Source organism: Andrena cerasifolii, chromosome 5 (assembly GCF_050908995.1).
Source record: "Andrena cerasifolii isolate SP2316 chromosome 5, iyAndCera1_principal, whole genome shotgun sequence".
Classification (NCBI taxonomy): domain Eukaryota; kingdom Metazoa; phylum Arthropoda; class Insecta; order Hymenoptera; family Andrenidae; genus Andrena; species Andrena cerasifolii.
In genome coordinates, this window is record NC_135122.1 from 7,929,688 (window position 1) to 7,949,654 (window position 19,967).

The 19,967-nt window shown below is 46.0% G+C and overlaps 1 protein-coding gene across 1 annotated transcript in view; it reads right to left on the bottom strand.

The window, feature by feature from the left end:
- Positions 1-19,967, bottom strand: part of Cv-c (RhoGTPase activating protein) — a 277,255-nt gene that overhangs the window by 234,358 nt on the left and 22,930 nt on the right. The window contains exon 2 of the mRNA XM_076813303.1: positions 16,712-16,954. Within this exon, the coding sequence (XP_076669418.1) occupies positions 16,712-16,912 (201 nt within the window). The 5' untranslated portion in view covers positions 16,913-16,954. The remainder of the gene's footprint in view (positions 1-16,711; positions 16,955-19,967) is intronic.

A 19,967-nucleotide genomic window follows, 5' to 3' on the forward strand; every position in this document is an offset into this window, starting at 1 on the left:
GAGGAGACGGTTCGGTGCACGTAACAGGCGTTATCAGTTATCCACCCACGGCCCATAAAGTCCTCCTTTATGGGAGTCACGGGGGAAGATATACGCCGGTCACACACGAATTAACGCGGCCAGAATTGGTGTATTGGCCAGGACGATGCGGCCTCGTTGCGAGCAAATTGCCGGACACAAAACCGCCACGAAAGCCGTACGGGGATGCCGCTAAATGGATGTAATTCCGAGTTAACCACACGTCGGTTGGATCAACCGGCGCATCTGCCGCGTGCACTCCACCGGCTTACATCCGCGTTGCAGCTGGCTAGAAAAAGAGAAAACGGCCGCGCGAGGGTTAGGCCTGGTCGGCGGAGAGGCTCGGGGGGCGAATTAATTTCGACGCAGCTCGTTCACGAGGTCGTTCACACCGGGGGAAGAAGGGAGGACAGTATTTGGAATTCATAAGTGACCGCTCTTCCAGCTTCGGAGCGACGAGTCGCCTTCCTGTGCAGCGATTTTTCTTGCAGCCCGATAGTATGTGGATAAAGTTTCCTGTGTTACGAATGGGACCATTATGTGGGCTGGGAATGAAGATGCATTCTAGATTGCAGAGGTATTTGTGAAAGGGTTGCGAGGTTTCAATGAAAACTAGTGATGTTGGGACGACAGGCGTGATTGTTTTCTTTGGTAACAAATTGAGGATGAGTCTTTCCGTAGCGGAAGTTGTATGATTTTGATCCACCATAGAAATGGTTGGACAGTGCAGTATTGTATAGTAGTATGAAGAGAAGTACCCACTACTTAGAATTATTTTGGAGTTCGAAGAAACGACTGTTCTTTTAAGCAAAGTTGCAAATGTCAGTTGACGCGTTTCTACCGCAAGATTCTCCTCTTTCTTTATGAATGTAACGCCTCAGAGCCACTTCCCGTAAAGGAACAATGGTCGATTATAAAAAGTCAGCCCGCGAGACAATGGCTGGCCGGTGTATTAATCTCGGCGCGGGGTTCACGGGGCCGAATAAATGTTTTTTCCCCTCTGTTTTCGTGGCCAAACTGGCCAGGCCTCTCTCCCCGGCCTGGCGCATTTTCAATTTGCAATGCTGATAAGATGGAAATACCCGGGCGGATTTGTAAGTCGAGCGCCGACGTAATCGGCTTCGTCGCGGCGGACGATGAAAGCGATCCGATCCCCTCTGACGGCCGTGTAATTTTTCGCGTTTTTGTTTTCCCCGCGTCGACATTTTTTTTTTTTTTGCGAACACCCAGAAGAATGCAGCTCCGAACGGGAGACAGTGAAAGAGACGAATGGAGGCTGGTGCAGCGCGGCCTCGATTGTTGCTCGCTGAACCCTGCGATCTTTTTCTAGATACACAGGACATGTCACGAAATTATACAAGTTGCAAATGCTGCGTGCAGACATGTTGGGGCAAATTTGCACTTACAGATTCGTTCACTTTATTGACAACGAAGTATGTATTTAGAGGAGATTATTCACAAGAAGACCTCAGTTTTCAGCACTGAATCACGCGTCCATCGTGTTCCATTTATATAGAATTCTTTTCCTACAGCAGGTGTTGGTCACTCAAAGAAGTAACGCTGATGAATAGGTATAAAAAGAAGACTCCTCACGCTTCTCCTAAATAAGACGCGAGCCCAGGCCCTCAAAGTGAGAATCTATGCTTTTAGTTGCAACATCTTTTGAACATGTTCTGTTTGGCAACCTGGTCGCCACGAAAAGTTGCACGATCCACATTCAACGCCTCTGCACGCTCGTGTTTTCGACCGGACGTGTAGGAGCGCGTTCCGGGAAACGCTGCATTCGAGTCAGGAGTTCACTGACGCATCAGATTCTTCATTCATAAAGCTGAGATGCACGCGCGGCCGGCTATCGTAATACTAACATTACACGACGCCGAGGAAACGCGCTACCCTGGTAAGTTTGCACTTGAATTCAATTGGGTCGAGTGCTGCTCGTTCATCAATGAAGCGCAGAGGCGAAACGATTACCGAGCGCGGATTCTTGGCCTTCGTTGACGGTGAATCTGTGTCAATTGCCGTTTTAATAACATCCCGTGGATGTACACTCTCCGCATCGATATTTCTATTATTGTTCGTCCAGCGAAAAGCAATTAATCAGGTGATTCCTACGAGGAACTAGGCGGTACTAACAATAAACCCTTGACTCCACATTTTCTGTAATGTAGAAATGAAAAATTCGCGTGCCTGTGCACCGAATCTTGAAACTTCATAGGATTACGTAACGTGATGTTACCCTTAAAATACGAATCGCTGAGTAATAGATATAGTACCAATGCAGTATTTTATTAGACCATATCGATTGCCATGGTATTGGTATTTTATGCAGAGATAAAACATCCGCGAGCTTAGTGATTTTCCGCCACTATAATCTGTCGTATTTAAATCAAGATTAGCTCGACACCAGGCCCGTTGTATTCAAATCAAGATATTACGGCAAGATCGTGGAACGACCTGAGTTATCAGCGATCGTAAATCTTTTAACGTAACGTGTAAGACGTAATGAATAGATAATAAACAGTTTTGTATGCTCAACTTTATTAGGTAATTGCATACTATGGCACACTTTTTCTAATGGCAAATGTCCCGTCACGATTATCAAGTATAACTGTACTTTCATTTAAATCTATGCACCAGGTATCCTGCAGCAAATAGAATACTGATGTTTGTTGTTATGTTTTGCGCAGATTGGTATCACAGGCACGAAGCTTATCGAAATGTTCATGCAGCTGAGTTCACTACCATTTGTTATTTAACATCTTGGTATCGATGTGAAATTATATTCCCTACGACAAATGGTAGGTACTCGATCTGTACAAGCCACGAAAAATTACCTCCAGCTCCTTTTTCCCCTCTATCTATAATGCCTTGAAATATGCAACTTCATTTTAAGACACCTTCACGTGGCCGTTCAAAACACCTTCACATTCCATTCACATTCTTCAACAGCGAGCTCCAACGCGCTCCTACCAGAAGAGCTCTACCGATATCGCAAAGCAAAACTTTGCCTCCTAGGTACTTTAAACAGAATATCAAATGATTGCAACCAATTCAATTTCCCATAAATGGAGCATTATGCGTGGTACATCGCGCTCGCTTGTGTCAAGAGACCAACTTAATATCAAGACGCGCCCATTTAATTTCAAACTGATTCGAACAGTCCTCAACACGTGGAACCTTCACCTCGGCCCGGGGATGCATTTTCGAGCGTTTCGCTGGCAACGTGGAAAAATCGCGGAGGGGTGGGAATTAACGAGGGTACAGACGTAACCTCAGCACCAAACGCATCCGACACACCCAACCGGATGCACGGCAGTCCCACAGTTCCACCCACACAGGGGAATACTTGCTTCCACGTGTAGACAAGGAGCAACCGCACGGGGCAGAGCCGTGGCTACACGCAGCTGCGTGCATACGCGCGCATGCAATTCGCGGGGAACGACGTCGGGGACAGTACCTGGTCGGCTGGCCCGACCGGCTGGGAGATGAAGAGTGAAAGTACCGAGAGGTTGGCACAAAGAAGTCATTGAGGAATTCGAGGGAACGACATTACGGTCATTGGCCGGGGAAGGATTCTGCATTTCTGGCAAGGTTGCAGACCGCAGCGCCGCGCCGAAGTGCAAGGTTAATTGCAGCCCTCGCCGTTAATCAGGATATCGAATGCAAGGCTGACCGCGTGTGCGCTATGCTAATGCACCTGATATGGTGGAACGTTGATCTTCAATCGTGCCTCTAGCACCTGTGTCATTAACTCACGCAGCAAACTGTTCCTTGGCAGCCTTGGTTGGTTCGCAAAATTATTTCACTGATTTATTTGAAATTTTTTAAGCCGAGGAGGATTGTTTAACTAGCGCCAAATATGTAGGGAGACCGGAGCTGGTTGATACGTTATTCAGTTTTCAATTTTTTAAATTGTTATTTGAATTAATTACTTAACAACAAATATGCTAAAATATACTTGGGTCCTTTCTCTTTAATATAAAGTAAGCGAAAACTTGAGAAAATACATACAAAATGAATGAAAAAATGTTATTTCGACGAAGGCAAAATGTATCAATTTACCCCACTGCGGGGCAAGTTGACACTGCTCTGCGGCATGTCAGTGCATCTGTAAAATAGTACTCTAATTTTAAGCACCTTTACAGACATCTACAGGATCCAAGACTTCATTATTCGTATCCAGAATGTGGAGACTTTTTTTCCTATTCTCGGAAATGAGGAGCAGTAAAATTATTCAGGTAGGGATTCTATAAGTCGTTAGAACAGGGAAGTGTAATTTAGAGACGGAGTTTCGTCGAAATCACCGGAGATGTCACGCGATATTGTCTCCCAGGCGACGGAAAGGAATTGGAGGACAGCCCGAGACCGAAGATCGCTGGATAAATTAGCAATCACGCACCTGAAGTAGTCAGGCACGTTTGTGATTGCCTACTAACAGCTAATTCTCGGTCACGGGGCCTTGTGAGTCCACCGATCCCCCGACCATTCGTTACCCTAATTGGAATATTCTTTCCAGATAAAGCGAGCCCTTTTTATAGCCCCCGTCGATTTAACTCTACCGCTGCGAGCATCATGCCGCATATTAATGTGTATTAACCACTCGGGTATTCAAGCTGTTTTCTCCTATCAAGCGGCGAACATCGTCGAATTAAGGATCTTCGAGGCACGTTCTCACTGGACAGGAAATAGGTAGAACTGCCTGGTCGTTTCGATTCCAACAGTTGCTTAACAAAATCCTGAAATTGTTTTTTAGGCATTTATGTGGGTAAGCTTTCGAAGTAAAAACCAAATCGATATCTAATCGGGCCTACGAGATTTTGAGGAATCCGTGAAAATACATTTCATCCCGTTTCACCCCCCTAGGATGGAATTTCAAATAATCCCTTCTTAACCAGCACCTACGTCGAAAAAGGAATATACTCTCCGAATTTCATGTTTCTAAGGTCAGCGGTTTGGGCTGGACGGTGATGAATCAGTGACACAACGATTATATAAGTATAGATAAATTAGGTTTGCTGCAGTAGAAGCAAAATCAATTGTTCACTCCGGGTGACTGAGGACTACCCCTTTAATTTCATGCCAAATAATCAAGCAATTATAACGCAAAAGAAGTGATTAAATTGTTGACCTAAATTCCAACTGTCCATCCATATCCTCATAACCAGAATACTCACCACGTTCCACCCTTTATTTCTCAATGATTGCTCTTACTTTCTTAAGAGCAAGAAAATACCAGAAAATCCTTACACGATGCACAACCACCAGCGATCGCTACGCCGTAATAAAACACGCATACCCAATGCCGAAGCAATTTTTTCCAATTACCATAGACTGTCCCCGACGCGAAACAAGAGTAGCGAGCCAGCCCACGAAGGCCTCTAACCAGGTGAATCGTCGTTCCGTCCACCGGCGATCCAGTGTCCCTGAAATTCACTTTGAAGCCGTCTCGTATATTCCACCCGCCCCCATTCGGGGCCGCTCTATTTACCCATATACCGTGTTATTCGCGCGTTACAATTTTATTTACGTTCCGGCTTCTCGTGCGTGCACCAACCTTCATGCCGTTCGGCTCAGATTTGCATGCGAACTTGAACGTTACGTAGGAATTCCAAGGCCGCACGTCCTTTCCCTCGACGCCCGCGAACGCGATTCCTCTGCCTCCCCTCGGTTCACTCGCCCCGAAGAGGTTAAACAAACCCGGATCACCGATGGATAATTGTGCCGAATGGCAGGAAGAATGGAAACGTGCACGGCACATGAAGCCATCAGGGACACAGGAGAAGCTATTGAAATATTCGCGAGCTTCCATCGGATCCTAAGTGTCACGAATTTTTATACGTTTCCACGGGGAAAGTCAGACTAATAGCCGCTGAGGTGACTCATACGGTGAACCTGAATAACTAAGCCGCGATCGAGCAATTACTTACGCTACAAAAATCAGCGGCAACCGCTGCACTCACGTTCCCGTGACAACGTTTAGGCTGATTTCAACTGTTGGATGCAGGTCGTGCGACGGGTCCCGCTTCCTTTGTTCACCTTTCATTAATGTACGTTGGAAATCGAATGCGTTAATGGAAGAACGTGCGACCTGGAGGGAGGACATTAATCGTCCCGTAAGACACCATTTATCCGCAGTGAAATTAACGAGAGACACCAGTGGATATCTGCGATCGCGTGTCCCCAGTGTGTACAGCCGATTAGACGCGCGTTCTAGCGATGGTGCTTTTTAATTGCCGGATCGCCCGACTCAATTTCGTTCCGTTCGTCCATTAACGGTCGGCGCGTCGCCGGTCAGCCCGCGCACGATGAAGATATTGCAGGGGCGAGAAACGGAGACGACTCGGGATGGTGGCGATCGGCGAACGCGATAATAGAACGATCGGTTTTATCGTAATTTTACGGGGGCAATTAGCGACACGTCGGCCGAGCATCGGTCGAATTCAGCGGCGATCGTTTTAGCGGTAAAAACGATACCGGTTGGTCGCGTTGCCGTAATTTCAAGTGGCCTAATAAACGCGTGACTCAGCGCCGCGACTGCCCGCCTTCGTGTAAATTACATCTGGACGTTAGATCGTGTTCAAGTAGCGCTGGAAATGATACCGGTCCGCGAGACGCGAGTCGAGATGCAACTTTGTGCGAACTGCTCTTTTACTGCCTCCCCCTTTCGTTTCGTGGCTGAGCATTGCATCGCAGCTCATTACGGTAATGTACACTGCCAGCTACAAGTTAGAGAGCACCATTTAGCGAAACGAAAGCGATTCGACTGAATCATACGCGACTGTTCGCACGAACTTCCATCGTTGTATTTCTAGTTCAGGATCGTATACGCACACTAAACTCCGTTAATGTTTTTTTTTTCGCCGGCATAATTGTGACGTGTACGCATAAGTCTGGTTATGGTAATGGCCCCCCTGCCTCGTCGTTTACGTAATTAATCTTGGAATGGTACACGTGGAACGTTCTCTTCCAGCTTATTTCTTCGGTCTCTTGCAACTGTTGAGGCCGCAGTGTTTTGGAAGATTTCGATCGAGCGCAAAACACTGCGATTATCTATGAGAAATGACAGTGTACACAGAATAAATTCATGGTTAACATGATTGATCACTGGCTCCGGTAGATTAGGAGGGCTAGCTGAATATGGAGGACACATGTGTGACTTAATCAGGCGACAGAGGACACTCTGCTATGTCAAGATTAATAATAATAATGATAAGGTGCTACATGACTTTCCCAAGTGAAAAAGCTGATGGAGAAACTTATTGCTTGGACTGTAGTTCCTCCGATCAGTGAAAGGAATTTATCACACAACTAAACTAATAGAAGTTACTGATTTTTAATGACTCGCCATTCCAGTGTCCTTTATTAATTTTATTATTTACTTGGTGTGTGAGATGGTCGTATAATTATTTATATCGCAAGTACTGCAGTTCGGTCTCACTTGGGTATTAAGACTGCTTAGCTCTTATATACCGCCAGACATGTGTTTGCCAGTGGAGTGAATTGGAATAGTACTAGCTACTACTTACTCTAGTCTAGTACTAGCTACTACTTACTACTAGTCGTCTATTTTATACCAAAAGGATGGATAACACTATAGGAGGAGCTTCCATTATTATCTGTCGACTATTTGTAAACAGAATTTCTCCGAAGAGAAAAGGACCCTTAAGGAAACTGAATCGTGATGAGGATTCGAAGAACACAGCGCTTCACAAGAATCGATAAACCCACCTTTTTGTGGAAGATTGACGACGGAAGCAACGTAGTCCACGGATTTTCGAAGAACTGTTGGCCGTTAAAAATCGATGGCCAAGAAAGATCGCAGAGATCCGCTGGACGGCTTGCACAGAAGCTATTTGCATTATATTTTCTGCGCTTTTCGGTTGCCGTATGAATAAAACATCGTGTTTTTCCCGATGGCTACATTTTCCCGCAGCTTGCGTTCGCATGAAATTACAATTTGTTGTTTGACGGGTCTTTGCCGAGCAGAATGCACGCAGGCAGGTCGACATGAACGTTAAAACGACGCTTATAACGGATTCAAGGAAATATGTACCAAGAACGGGCAGAAGATGCCCCACATTTTCGTAATATTTAATCGTGAGTTTCGGAACTTGGAATTTTGCAGCTAGCAAGTTACCAGAACTAGCAGACATCGAAATCTGGCTGGATATTTTCGAGTTTTATACGAAGACTTCAATTTCAAAGGAGAATATCCGTTTTTAGCAACCTACGTAAGCTTTGAACGCAGTCTTAGTTCTCCACTTGTCCTTCCTTCTACTTGCGACTCTCTTACAGTGACCGTATCTGCTTCGATTGATAGCTTGCATCAAATATAATGCCTATCTACTTTTCTGGGAATTAATCGATTCGAATGAAATGATACCTTGTTACTGAATCGATCGATACTCCTAAGTACATATTGAGCCTGATTCCATCGGCAGTTGCGATGCAGCCGAGGCATAAATCGTCTTCTGGAGTGACGCGCGACGCCGCGTGATAAAATCTGTGGATGCAAAATGAGCAAACTGAGAGTTAGAATGCGGCGCCTGAGCGCGACAACAGAAGTAGGGGCAGGGGGGGGGAATGCTGGAATACGGAATGACATCCGGCTGGATGACTCGAAGGGGTTCCTGGTATCTCGAAACTCTTTAGAATTCTCTTCGGGGGCCAGAGGACTGCGATCCGGAGGGGGTTTCTTTCCGCGTACGTGATCTATGCCATTTTATCGAGCCGCGGATGTCGATGGTACCCGCGCATTCAGCTAAACTTAGGCTAGTCACAGTGACTGACAAATCTGCTCACGTGTTTGTGGACAGCAACTTTGAACTTGGTGGTAGGCATGACCACTGTTTTCTCTGAATTTCAGAATTCAAAGTTTCCTCCACTAACAACGAGGCAACTGAATCGGGCATCGAACACTGAGATTTTTAATTGCAGAGCTAGATCAGGGTGACTTAATCTTGATGGGATATATTTGCGATCCCGAAAGTTTGGTTCATATAATATACTACTTAGCTTGAAGTTCCCGGCGTTGCCCGGGTTATATGTATATCGTTTTTCGATGAAGGGGCAAAAATTTTTTAAAAAACATTTCTTAGCGAGCACCTAGGGGCTAAGAGGAACCTACATACCAAATTTCATGGTCATAGGTTCAGTGGTTCTAGAGAAATCGTGATAAGTTAGTCAGTCAGTTAGTCAGTCAGGACTTCTTCTTTTATATATACATGCAGAGAGAATGTGAAGATTTTAAAATGATTAAATGTTTCAGTAAGCGATATATCTGATTAAGTATTTGCATTAAGATATATACCGCACACAGAAGTTATTTACTATGAAATATTGCAGTTTGAACGAAGAGGTGAATGCTCATTGGTGCACGGAGTCAGTTTTCGCTCGAGTGACGGAGATATGTTCCAGCCAGAGCAGCATGAAACACGAAGAAATTCGGATTTCCGGCGTTGGTGAAAACGAAGCTGACTACAGCAATATCTACGCGCTCGAATTGGCCCTTGTTTCGGATACCATAACTACTCCGTTCACGAGAAATCTGCTGTGCCCGCTTGTCCCGATATTCGATGCAAACTGCGTTCCGTATGCAAACTGCAACCTGTTCGCAAATTTATCGGCGCACACATTTCACACTGTCGGCGATCACTTGCAACTTTACAGCCGCGACGTTACAATAGCACCCAGCTGAAAAACAGTTATTTCCCTAGGATACATGCATAGAACATCCCACAAGCTGTAATCGAACCTAAACGAGGATAATTTCTCATTGACATATGAATAGGAAATCGGATATACAATTTCCCTACACGATGCTTGACCTTCAGAAGAGCCACGAAGCTTCAGCCAGGCAAAGCGCAGGATTTTCTTGATCCCCTGATCGCGCATGATTCTTCAGCTGAATCGTTACGTACACTTTTGAGAAATCAATGCCAAGAGTCCAAGGTGGATTGGGACGCGCCGTTGCGAATTGTCTGGCGATTTCAGCAAGGGATCTGCGCTCAGAACGCGGCATTAATGCAAATACCTTTCGCACATGCGGTGCAGTTCGGATGCGATCTGCGCACCGCCGTCGTGCTGGAGGTTGCGGATAATAATCAGAACGGAACGCAGCGACCTGAAGCGTAAACGCAAACGCTGACTGCAGTTCTCGCGCGCGGGAACCGTCTATCTGCATAGCTATCTTCCGATCTCGGTAACGCGTACGCGTATGTACACGGCGTGTGCACGCGGACGGATTCGAGCGCGGAATAAATTCGTAGTCGGACGTCTCGGCAGGCTGATTGAAATTTTAAGCCGTCGAACGAGGCCTGGATTATGGGAACCGAGGGCAGGGAACTCGACGGGCACCGCACGACTGCGATCGTTCGACATTGTCGTCCAGAATTTCTACGATTCCCTTGTCTCGAGAGGGGGAAGTGGTTGGAAGAAGAAAATAACTTCGTCCGATTAGGTATACGGTAAATTTCATAATTAGGGTAAAGGGCCCAAATTTCATTCCCGCGTATAATTTCGTCCCCCTGAATTTCTCGATTCCTGTGGTTTAGACACACTATAATAAGAGTCTGGACACGAGCCTACGTCCGCCATGTTTTGGTTAAATCCTACGAGAGAGAAAGGGGGACGAAATTAGGAACACTTTGTTTAGACCTCATATTTTGCACGTTTTCACATTTTGTTTATTATATCGTACTGACGTGACGTAATTACATTTTGCGATTCGTGGATACACAGAGAAACGTTCAAAGAAAATTCATGCCAAGTGCTAGCTCATTCTAACGTTTTATACGCCATCTACAGGGTCAAATACAAATGGGGGATGAAATTTGGGCCCTTTACCCTATCGATGTAACGGATATGTCGAATATTTGTGTGCGATGCTACAGTTTTAAGAAGAAATGGCCTTCGCATTGAGGATTGTAAAATATGTGTAAGGGTTCTGTCGTCCTTTTGCGACACAAAAAGCAATTAGGAAATATATATTTCCTTTGCTATATCTCGTCGTTTCATTTAGCAATGAAAGAGTTTAATTTAATCGGCGCTCGCGAATTACAGTCTCCTTTGAGTTTGCCAATGGTCGTGTGGCTGATGATCGTCTTGGGTGCTTGAGGAGCTTGTTATTCTGGATTTAAAGATTATTTTAATGTATTTAGATTGGCAACGAGTACACCCGTTTAATATAATGAAGCTTCTAAGTGGGAGGCGCCGCTATCATTCGATGGCTTACTAATTACATCGATTAAAACGAACCCTGGATTGAAGCCACTGTGCAGGCTAAAGATAGTCGAGCAGATGCCACAATTTGCAGCTGACATTTGTGCTGACGTACCGGGAGAATATTTATACACACGTTTCATGGAAACCTTCAACTGCCTTATAACACCAAAGTCCCGATGAATTATTGAAATTAATTACCATTGCATCAAGAGGAAAGAAATCTGTTCGTTAAATCTTTCTTCCGAGGATCTGCGCAGTTGATCGCGGCAAATCATCGTCTTATGTAGACGTCCATTAGAACAGACTGCGAACAGTTAAAACAGACATCATTTTGTAATTTAGTCAGCCAGGGTCAAACGATCCACGGCAACTCACGGCAGAGATACGCGCATCAAGGAGAGATGTACTACTCGCGTGTAACTAAATTATGCGTCGGGCACCGTGCTCGATGTAACAACCTTTCGTCCCGACTACTACCAACCGATTTCTACATCGAACCGAAACCACGCGCTATTCGTGATTTGTACACGATACCAGATAGACGATCGGCCGTCATAAATTCCCTGAACGAATGATGAAAGAAATACCCGCAAACATACAGCAACTGTTCGGTAGTATAACGACCACCATCCAGTTGCCTAATGACACCATTTCCAAAAGTGGCAACCGAATTTCTCCCCCTCACTTTGGCGCAAACGCGAGAGCTAGCAAACGAATCTACAGTTTCCAGTGTTTTGTAACTCAAGGAGAAGGCATCTCTCTTCGTCTCCCAAGAAACACAATGTGCTGGGTAAATCAATACACACCTGCAAAAAAGCAACGTATCAAATGTTGCATTTCACCAGCTACGCCCAGGAAACAACCGAAACACCACAAATAATTAAGCCCCTCGGTTTTTCGTCGGCTACGGCCAGTGATCAACTTTCACTTATATTATCCCAGACGAATACGCTTATGTTCCGTGCGAAATTATAATCCACCGTTTCGTGGTGGCTTGCGCGTTACGCGAGAGCCACCGCCGCGTCCCCTGGAAGAGATTTCAACGCGGCAGCCTGCGCAGGACAATAAAAAGCGACATCACTTTCGGCGACCTACTGACTCACCTGGCACAGGTGAGCCTCGCAGAAGCTGCCGTGCCGCGCGTCAGGCTGTCGATCGTCAACCGCAAACATTTCCCCGCGACACACGATCATTAAGCAATAATCCTGCGCCGGCGATCGAGGTCCCGAGCAATCTGTTACACCGTTTTGTCCCTCCCACGCGGCTACCGACCAGCGAGTAGTTCAGTTGCGTTTACGGAGGCGTAAATCGCGTAGGAATAATAGGAGCCGATCGCGGGTACAACGAACCACATTCCCGAGCTGGACAATCCTTGAGTCAACGACATCGTTGTCCCGCGAACCTTTGCGCCGCTGGTTGCTTAATTAATTTATCTTTAGTCAACGTTCGGGGTCGCGGTGCGAGTTTCACGTGGAATTGTTCGAGTACTGGGAAGAAGTGGGCTCGGGGATGTGGAGTACCTACTTGAAAGTTTGAGGCTGATTGTTTGAACAGTTGACGAACATTCTTGTGCATTGAGTAAATTTTAGTAAAACTGGTGTGTTACTACGATACTCATTCGTGCAGACATAGTTTTCGAAGACTGTTTAGAAAACAGTTCATTTTACGTGTGAAGGAATAAGTAAGCTTAAGGGGATATGCCTACTTAGTCAGCTTTCGAAAAAGAACGCGAATTCCGGGTATTCTTTGTGGAATATCTACTATATACTTTTGTACAACAGCTTGCGGGAAATCAGTTGTAATTGTGCAATAACTGAATATTTTTTATACCAAAACATAATATAATAAACTGTTAAAGTGTCCCTCATCTGAATACAAAAACCATTGCATAAAAATATGCATGTACTTTCTGAAATAAATTCCCAAAGAATCGATTCTTATTCTACCTCCTGACGGTAGGTAACCCTTTAATATCAGAAGCGTCATACGTTTCCGACACAAGCGCGGAAACATGAAAGCTTCTTCGCAGAATCCTATGCATGTACACACACGATGCTCGAGTGTGTCAAGGCAGTGAAGATCTGAACGATCAACAAGCACGCGGTAGTAATTACCTCGAAGCAGTAAATATTTGTCAAAAACTGCTCGTTTCTACGTCAGCGATGATCTCAGAGATTCTCGAAAGGAAGATGCGCAGTGTGCCAGAGGATCGAACTGTTGGAACACGGGGAAACACGGAGGTGCCCTCTAAATTTGGCATGGGAAACAAATTTTCTGGACGGGTCTGGACTTTGGATGCGCTGCTGATGAACGCTGATGGGTTTTCGTCGAAGCCAGTGCATTAATTGATTCCTCTCGCGACGAAGAAGGGATCCCGTTTACACTCGATTCCCAGGCACCTTGGGAATCGACCTTGTCGTCAATCCCTGTGCCACGCACGAAGAATGTTCGACCGTCGTCGACCAATTAATTTAACCGATTAATTCAGCTCGCCCGTCGGCGAATTACTTTAGTTAATTTATCTGCCAGCTACGAGTGAATCGAGCATTATTCAGCAGCGTTTGAACCGTGAAAGCTCCGTAGCGTGAGTAACTATTAATCATTTTAATTAGTAATTACTGGTTTCAATACTGGTCGCTCCACTGGAAGAATTAATTGAACGACAGAACTGGATGGAGGACTGTGTGAAAACGACCTCTCTTTGCGGAATGTCCTCTTGCCCAGACCACCCATTACAGAAATATAATCACAGTAATAAAAACGATCGATAAAAATCATAACTGTTCTATCACGGATATATTTCTACCTTTGCTAATATCTCCCTCCGTGCTTTCTGTACCTACCCCCTCCCCATCCCCCTCCCCGACAAGTAACACGAGTGTTCTCTCAAGAGCTAGCCTGCCCCATTAATTCCGCCTGTTCAACGTATCCGCTTAATTAATTACCCGCGAAGCAATTAATTGGCTCATGCCGTCCGGTTGGAAAATACGCGCCACAGCTACAAAGGCTGGACTATCGCGAGGCTAGGAAAAAAGCTGATACTGTCTCGCGTCATTCGTTTCGAAAGAAACGCCACTCGCAGGCTGAACGCGACAAGCTGAGGAGCAGATGACTTAAGCGGATCCTCTTTTCTAACCCGCTTCGCGCTTTTTGCGTCCAATGACACGAGCTTTTTGCTCTTTCCCTGGATCGTGCGAACCGGAGAGTCCCGCCAAGCAGCCAGCCGAATCGAGAGACACTCGAGAATACCATGAGTCAGTTTTATTCGCCACCTCTTCTGGCCTTTGACCTCTGACCCTCCTTCATTTCCCCAACCCACTTGAAATATCTGAGTTTGAAGCATGGAGAGGCTGGCCCGGGGACGAGCATCGAAAAACGCAGACCCCGATACGATGGAAGGCTGAACACTGGCCGGCGACTACTTCACTGAGGATAACCTTGACCAAATCTCTCGGTATTGAGATCTACCGTGCGAAAGATGTGATATTTTTGACGGCTCGAGATGCGAGCAACAGAGTTCTGGGTTTCTTCGGGGGGCAAGATGCTCATCAATCGCCCCGCTCTGGTCGAATTTCTTCCTGTGTTTCAATGGATCAAATCTGGATATAATTTCAGAATCTCATACGTTGCAATCTAATACGTAGAATATATATCCCAATTACGACGCAACGAGCTCCAAACTAACAGTGCAACGGGCTGAAAAGAAGGGAAGAGTCGTGGCCGGCAGAAAACACTGACTCACGTAACGTCGTAGAAATAGTGGGAGGATGACGGACTACTTCCGTGTCGACACGTTTTTAGAAACCACCGGCACCGTCCGCCCCATCCGCGGATTGGAATCCTCTGTTTGCGCCGCGCAAATATCGCCTCGATGCTCGCCCGTTGCACCGACATGCACCGGTGCATCAACGATGCAGCGGTCTACACCACTTAGACGGGGGAACATCGACGCACCGACACGCTCCAGAAGAAATAATTGCGCCGGGAATCCTGTGCGCGCCGCAATACGGACAAGCTTTTGACTCGCGAATCAGAACCGGTCGCGGTTTTTTCGTCCCGCGCCGACCACACGGGCCATTTAATTCCGTGGTCCACGGTTCTGGAACAGGTGTACTAATTTAGGTGCCGACCACGGTCGAGAGTAACAAGGAATTCGAAACGATTAACGCGCGCCGTTTCGGGCGAGGATTTGCTCGCGACACGATATTTGCAAACACAGTATGTACACCTTTGACGAAGCGGTGCTGTAACGAGATGAATACTGGGGTGGAATGCCTTCAGACACGAAACCCAGAGATTTGAGAATGAAGCGGTGGAAATGAGTGAGAACTGATCAAGCAATCTGCAAACGGATAGTGATGCAGTTATGATTCACAGTGGGAAAATGATCTTCAGCAACCACTTGAGTTTACTCTAACTGTTGAGAACATACCTATCTATTTCGTTTTGAGGGGGGATTCTCGTGTAATAGCCCCAAAAGTAACTGATACTTACGATTTTTTTTTGAAAAAGCTATTGTTAATATTTGATTAAACTCTTTTGGGATATAAGGAGGCATCTTTAAACTTGCAGAAAATATTTTTTTATGTCGATTTATGTCGGGCTGTTACACGAGAATCCCCCCTTAAGAGCTGCTGTTCTAATTGTAAGTTGAACTTGTGTTAGAAGCTTGGAAATAATGAGAGGTTTTCGAGTACCAATAACTAAAGCAAGACAAACAGAATTTGAATGCAGTATATGTACATCTATTACGAAAGAATTCTCCCAGTTTCCAAAAAATATAGCATGCATATCACATGCTTTTAAATTCCTTCGAATTTAGCACGGCTACTTGAAGGGAATCCGCGAAGAATGTCGGGTTATAGAGGGATAATTAATTCCAAGAGATAAAGAGCAAAGAATTTGAACAGAGAACGATGTCTAGAGCCAAAACTCAAGTGGGAACCGGCTGACGCTTTCGGGTGTCATTCAAGGCGTTTAGCCCTGTAGTCGAGGCCTCTAAAACAGATGTATACCGCGGTAGGCAAAGGCGGAATAAAAAAGACGGGGGAAACAAGAAGGCGACGAAGGAGGCAACGTACAAGAGGTGGACCAGGCGGTCATGGACGAAACGTGTTTTGGAATCTTGCATGGCGATCGTGGCGTCACGTTCAATTTGTTGTGCATGCTCGGCCACTGGGATCGCTCCGACTGCTCTCGGCGAAGGGATCGATAAAGTTGATGATCGTAAGTGGCCAGTGTTGTGGCACCGACGGGAAAGAATTTCGTCGCGCAAACGAGACCGTATTAACGCATATTAAAAATACGCCAGTCCTTTTAGACGATAATTCGAAGATCGAAATCGCTCCTTAGAAAAACCCCAATTTGTCTAGAGACAAGGAGGATCTAGGAGAAACCTCGCCTAAACCGCCCCGCTTTGCTATAAAGTAGGGGTTCCTCTGTAAAAACTAGACTCATGCAAAAGACTCACGTTGACTCTGGCGAGATAGAGCTCCAGCTCCTTGTAAGGGTCCATCTCCTGCTTACTCCCGCTCAGAGGCTTGCCATTCCCGTCACGACTTTCCACTATTTTCAGCTGATTCGCCGTTTTCGAGGCAGGTAAACTCGTCGCGACACTTCCTTTCGAGCAGCCATCGACCCGAAGCCCGCCGCTGTCTTCCATGGTCTCCATGCTCTGCCGTCACCTTGACCTTACGCGCATTTTCTCGTACACCTGTAACAGAAGTAACCCACGATGTTCAATGTGACTCAGCCCCGAACGAAGAAAGTGGCCAAGTATTCGTAGACGTCGACGATAATGCTCGGGTAACTCCCATGACCCCTGACACCAAATTCATTATCGAGATTACATCACTGCGGTTTCCTATTTCACAATGATCTCTATTTCTGTTCCATGGCCGTGTGCATTAGAAATGATTTTAACACCGAGAAACTGGGGCAGCTTCTGTTTGATGGCTCACAAATAGCAAGTACATAAAACGAATCACAGCGATGACACTTGGGAGACTTTATCGTACCTCGAACGGGTTGGGAAGATGCAGAAGGCTCTCAATCAACGTGTGATTAATGCCTCCGCCTAATCGTAAAGGGCTTCCTCCCACTTCGGCTAGTATTTGCTCTTCAAAGGGGTCTATAATTAATATTATTGTTGCAGGGATACAAATTAGCGTTTCAGACGATGAAAGAGCAGAACAAAAGGAAACCCCGCGGGTACCTTCGGGCAAAGGGATTATAATTAGCCCTAGTGTGACTCACTGGCGGCGCTGCGCGGCTCGTATAATCCTGACTTGTCAAACACTTGAAAAGGGTAAAATGACCACCTGCGCTGTTATGATTGCATTTGGCTAAAATTAGCAGAACCATTCGCGTTAGTCACCGGGGTTAATTATATTTCGCAGATTAGTTCGCCCACCGAAACACCAGAACAGTCTAATCTGCAATTGACCTCGCACTTTGCACCTATTTTTCCCTCCCAATGAAACAAGAATTACAAAATAACGCAAACTACCCTTTTATATAAATACTGCCAACTCTTAGCTGCGATCCTAAAAAGGAAACGATTCAAGTGTCCACAAACGTTTACCCGAAAAATGATCGATGTCGCTAATTTTCAATGATATAGATCGATAAAAACGAAGCGAGTGCGTGTAGACGTTTGATTCTGGAAATATATAGTTCTCTGTCTACTTCATCGAGGGATATTCACACGATAACGCTCCCTCCAAAATGGGACAACGTTTTCACGAGATTCTGCGGGCATTTTAAAGTTCAACGAGTCAACGGGTTTCTATCACAGTGCCCGGGGATCACGATCGGGCGATCTACCGCGAGATCGTGTATCGATTGTGCCGAGTCAAGTGGGATACTTATAGGACATGATACGACTGCCGTTTCATTCAGTGAGCTCGCCAACAATAAAGTCATGCATGAGAACACGAGCTGGCTCGCGAGGCGCGGACGTAATATTAGAAAATCGCCGGATGTCTGATCGCGGCAACCTGTCGGCATTCAATACGTCAGGTGATTTCACAGGTGAACGATGATGATGCCTGAGTACAGTGTCGTAGCGATTTTGAGGCGTCTGCACGAGATATTTGCGGGGAAGATGCCGCGCAATTTGATAGTAATGCCAGAATCGGGATGGGAAGAACTTTCGATTTACTATACTTACGGTCTGCAATCCTATACAGACAATAGCTCGATGACATGACTTTAGTAGATCAGTTAGTTTGCTTTCATCGCGGCCGTCTGGTACCTGTTACCATTTTTAAGTTTCTAAAAGCTGACTGACAGGTAGAAAGCAAAGGAAATTTTAAAATCATTCCTATCAGATCCGCGGTAGATGTATCACTACACTTCACCACTCTACCGTGAAATTAATTGATCGGATTTTTCAAGCAGTCCTAACTGGTGATCAAAGACAGTACTAATAATATGCCTAGAAACTAGTAATTTGCGGGCATAAAATGTTTTCACGCATGCTCGAGCGGAGCCCGACGTTCTGTCTCGAAAATTGAGACATTGGAAGATAGAAAATAGAAACTACATGCCCCGGCAATTAGGAGCCGGCGCAGGCACGCGGTACAGAGTCGTTAAGGCACCGCTCGCGGTTCGAATCAATTTCGCAAATCCCGTGATTAGCCGTACGCGTCCGCGTTGTATATCTTCGTGGCCGGCGCGCAACGCCTGTTAACCTATCTGTGACGGCGACATACGAGATCGATATTTAATTAATTTTTACGCAATAGTCAAAACACGCGTTTAAATACCGGCCCGATCATTTTATAGACCAGTTTTCTCGGTCGACGTTGATTTATTGCCGGGAATACGATTAGCGTCTCAGTTTCACCGCGACGATCGTATATTTGTCGCCGGGGCGGAGATATTTTTAAAAAAAAAACGTCCCTCGAGCCAGGACACAGCGCAGCGTTGGGACTTTGTGCAACGTTTCGGGGGGAGCACCGCCGTGGCGCTGGCCAAAGAAATTCGCGATCGGCCGTCGATTCGCGACAGCCACCCAGGTGTGAAGTCTCGGTAGGAGCGCAGGCGATCCAGAGTAAATTACCGGCAATCATTTCCAGCTGATAAGAACGACACACGTACCGAGCCGAGCGGCCCGTTTAATTCAGTCGAACTAACTGCCCGTGTCCAGCGTGGTCGGCGGAATGGCATTTGATCGGGGTGAGGTATCGATACCGCGTGGCATCGCTGGTATCGAAGCTATTTACGAGGCATTCTGACGCCCCTCGCCTCTCTATCGCGCTCCACAAATTCCCACGTCCCACGTCGCCCAGAGGTGACGGCCGGATGTCCAATGGAATCTCACCGACTGCTGTTTCCCCGTGAAACGACGGAAAGGCGGGTCGATTAAAACACAAGGAATTGGATAGCGGTTTTCGGCAATTAACTTTCGTTTCGGTGACCCCAATCAAGAGATTTCGCGCGCTTTACGACTTTATAATGTGACGGGAATTTCTGTCGGAGCAGGGGATCCTACTTGGCGGATGCAAGGAATATTGTTGGATTGTGGTGATGCATGCTGTGATTATATCGAACTAAGTGATCATTGGTCTGAGGATGGTTGATGTGACTATTGTATTAGTTTGTTCACGATAATACCATAGTAGAATCGAAATGAACTAGTCAGTGAAAGCCAAGAGCTTGACTTGACCAGCTGAGAGTTAAAGGGGGATTGCGCCTTGTTGGGCCGAAAAATAGGTAATTTT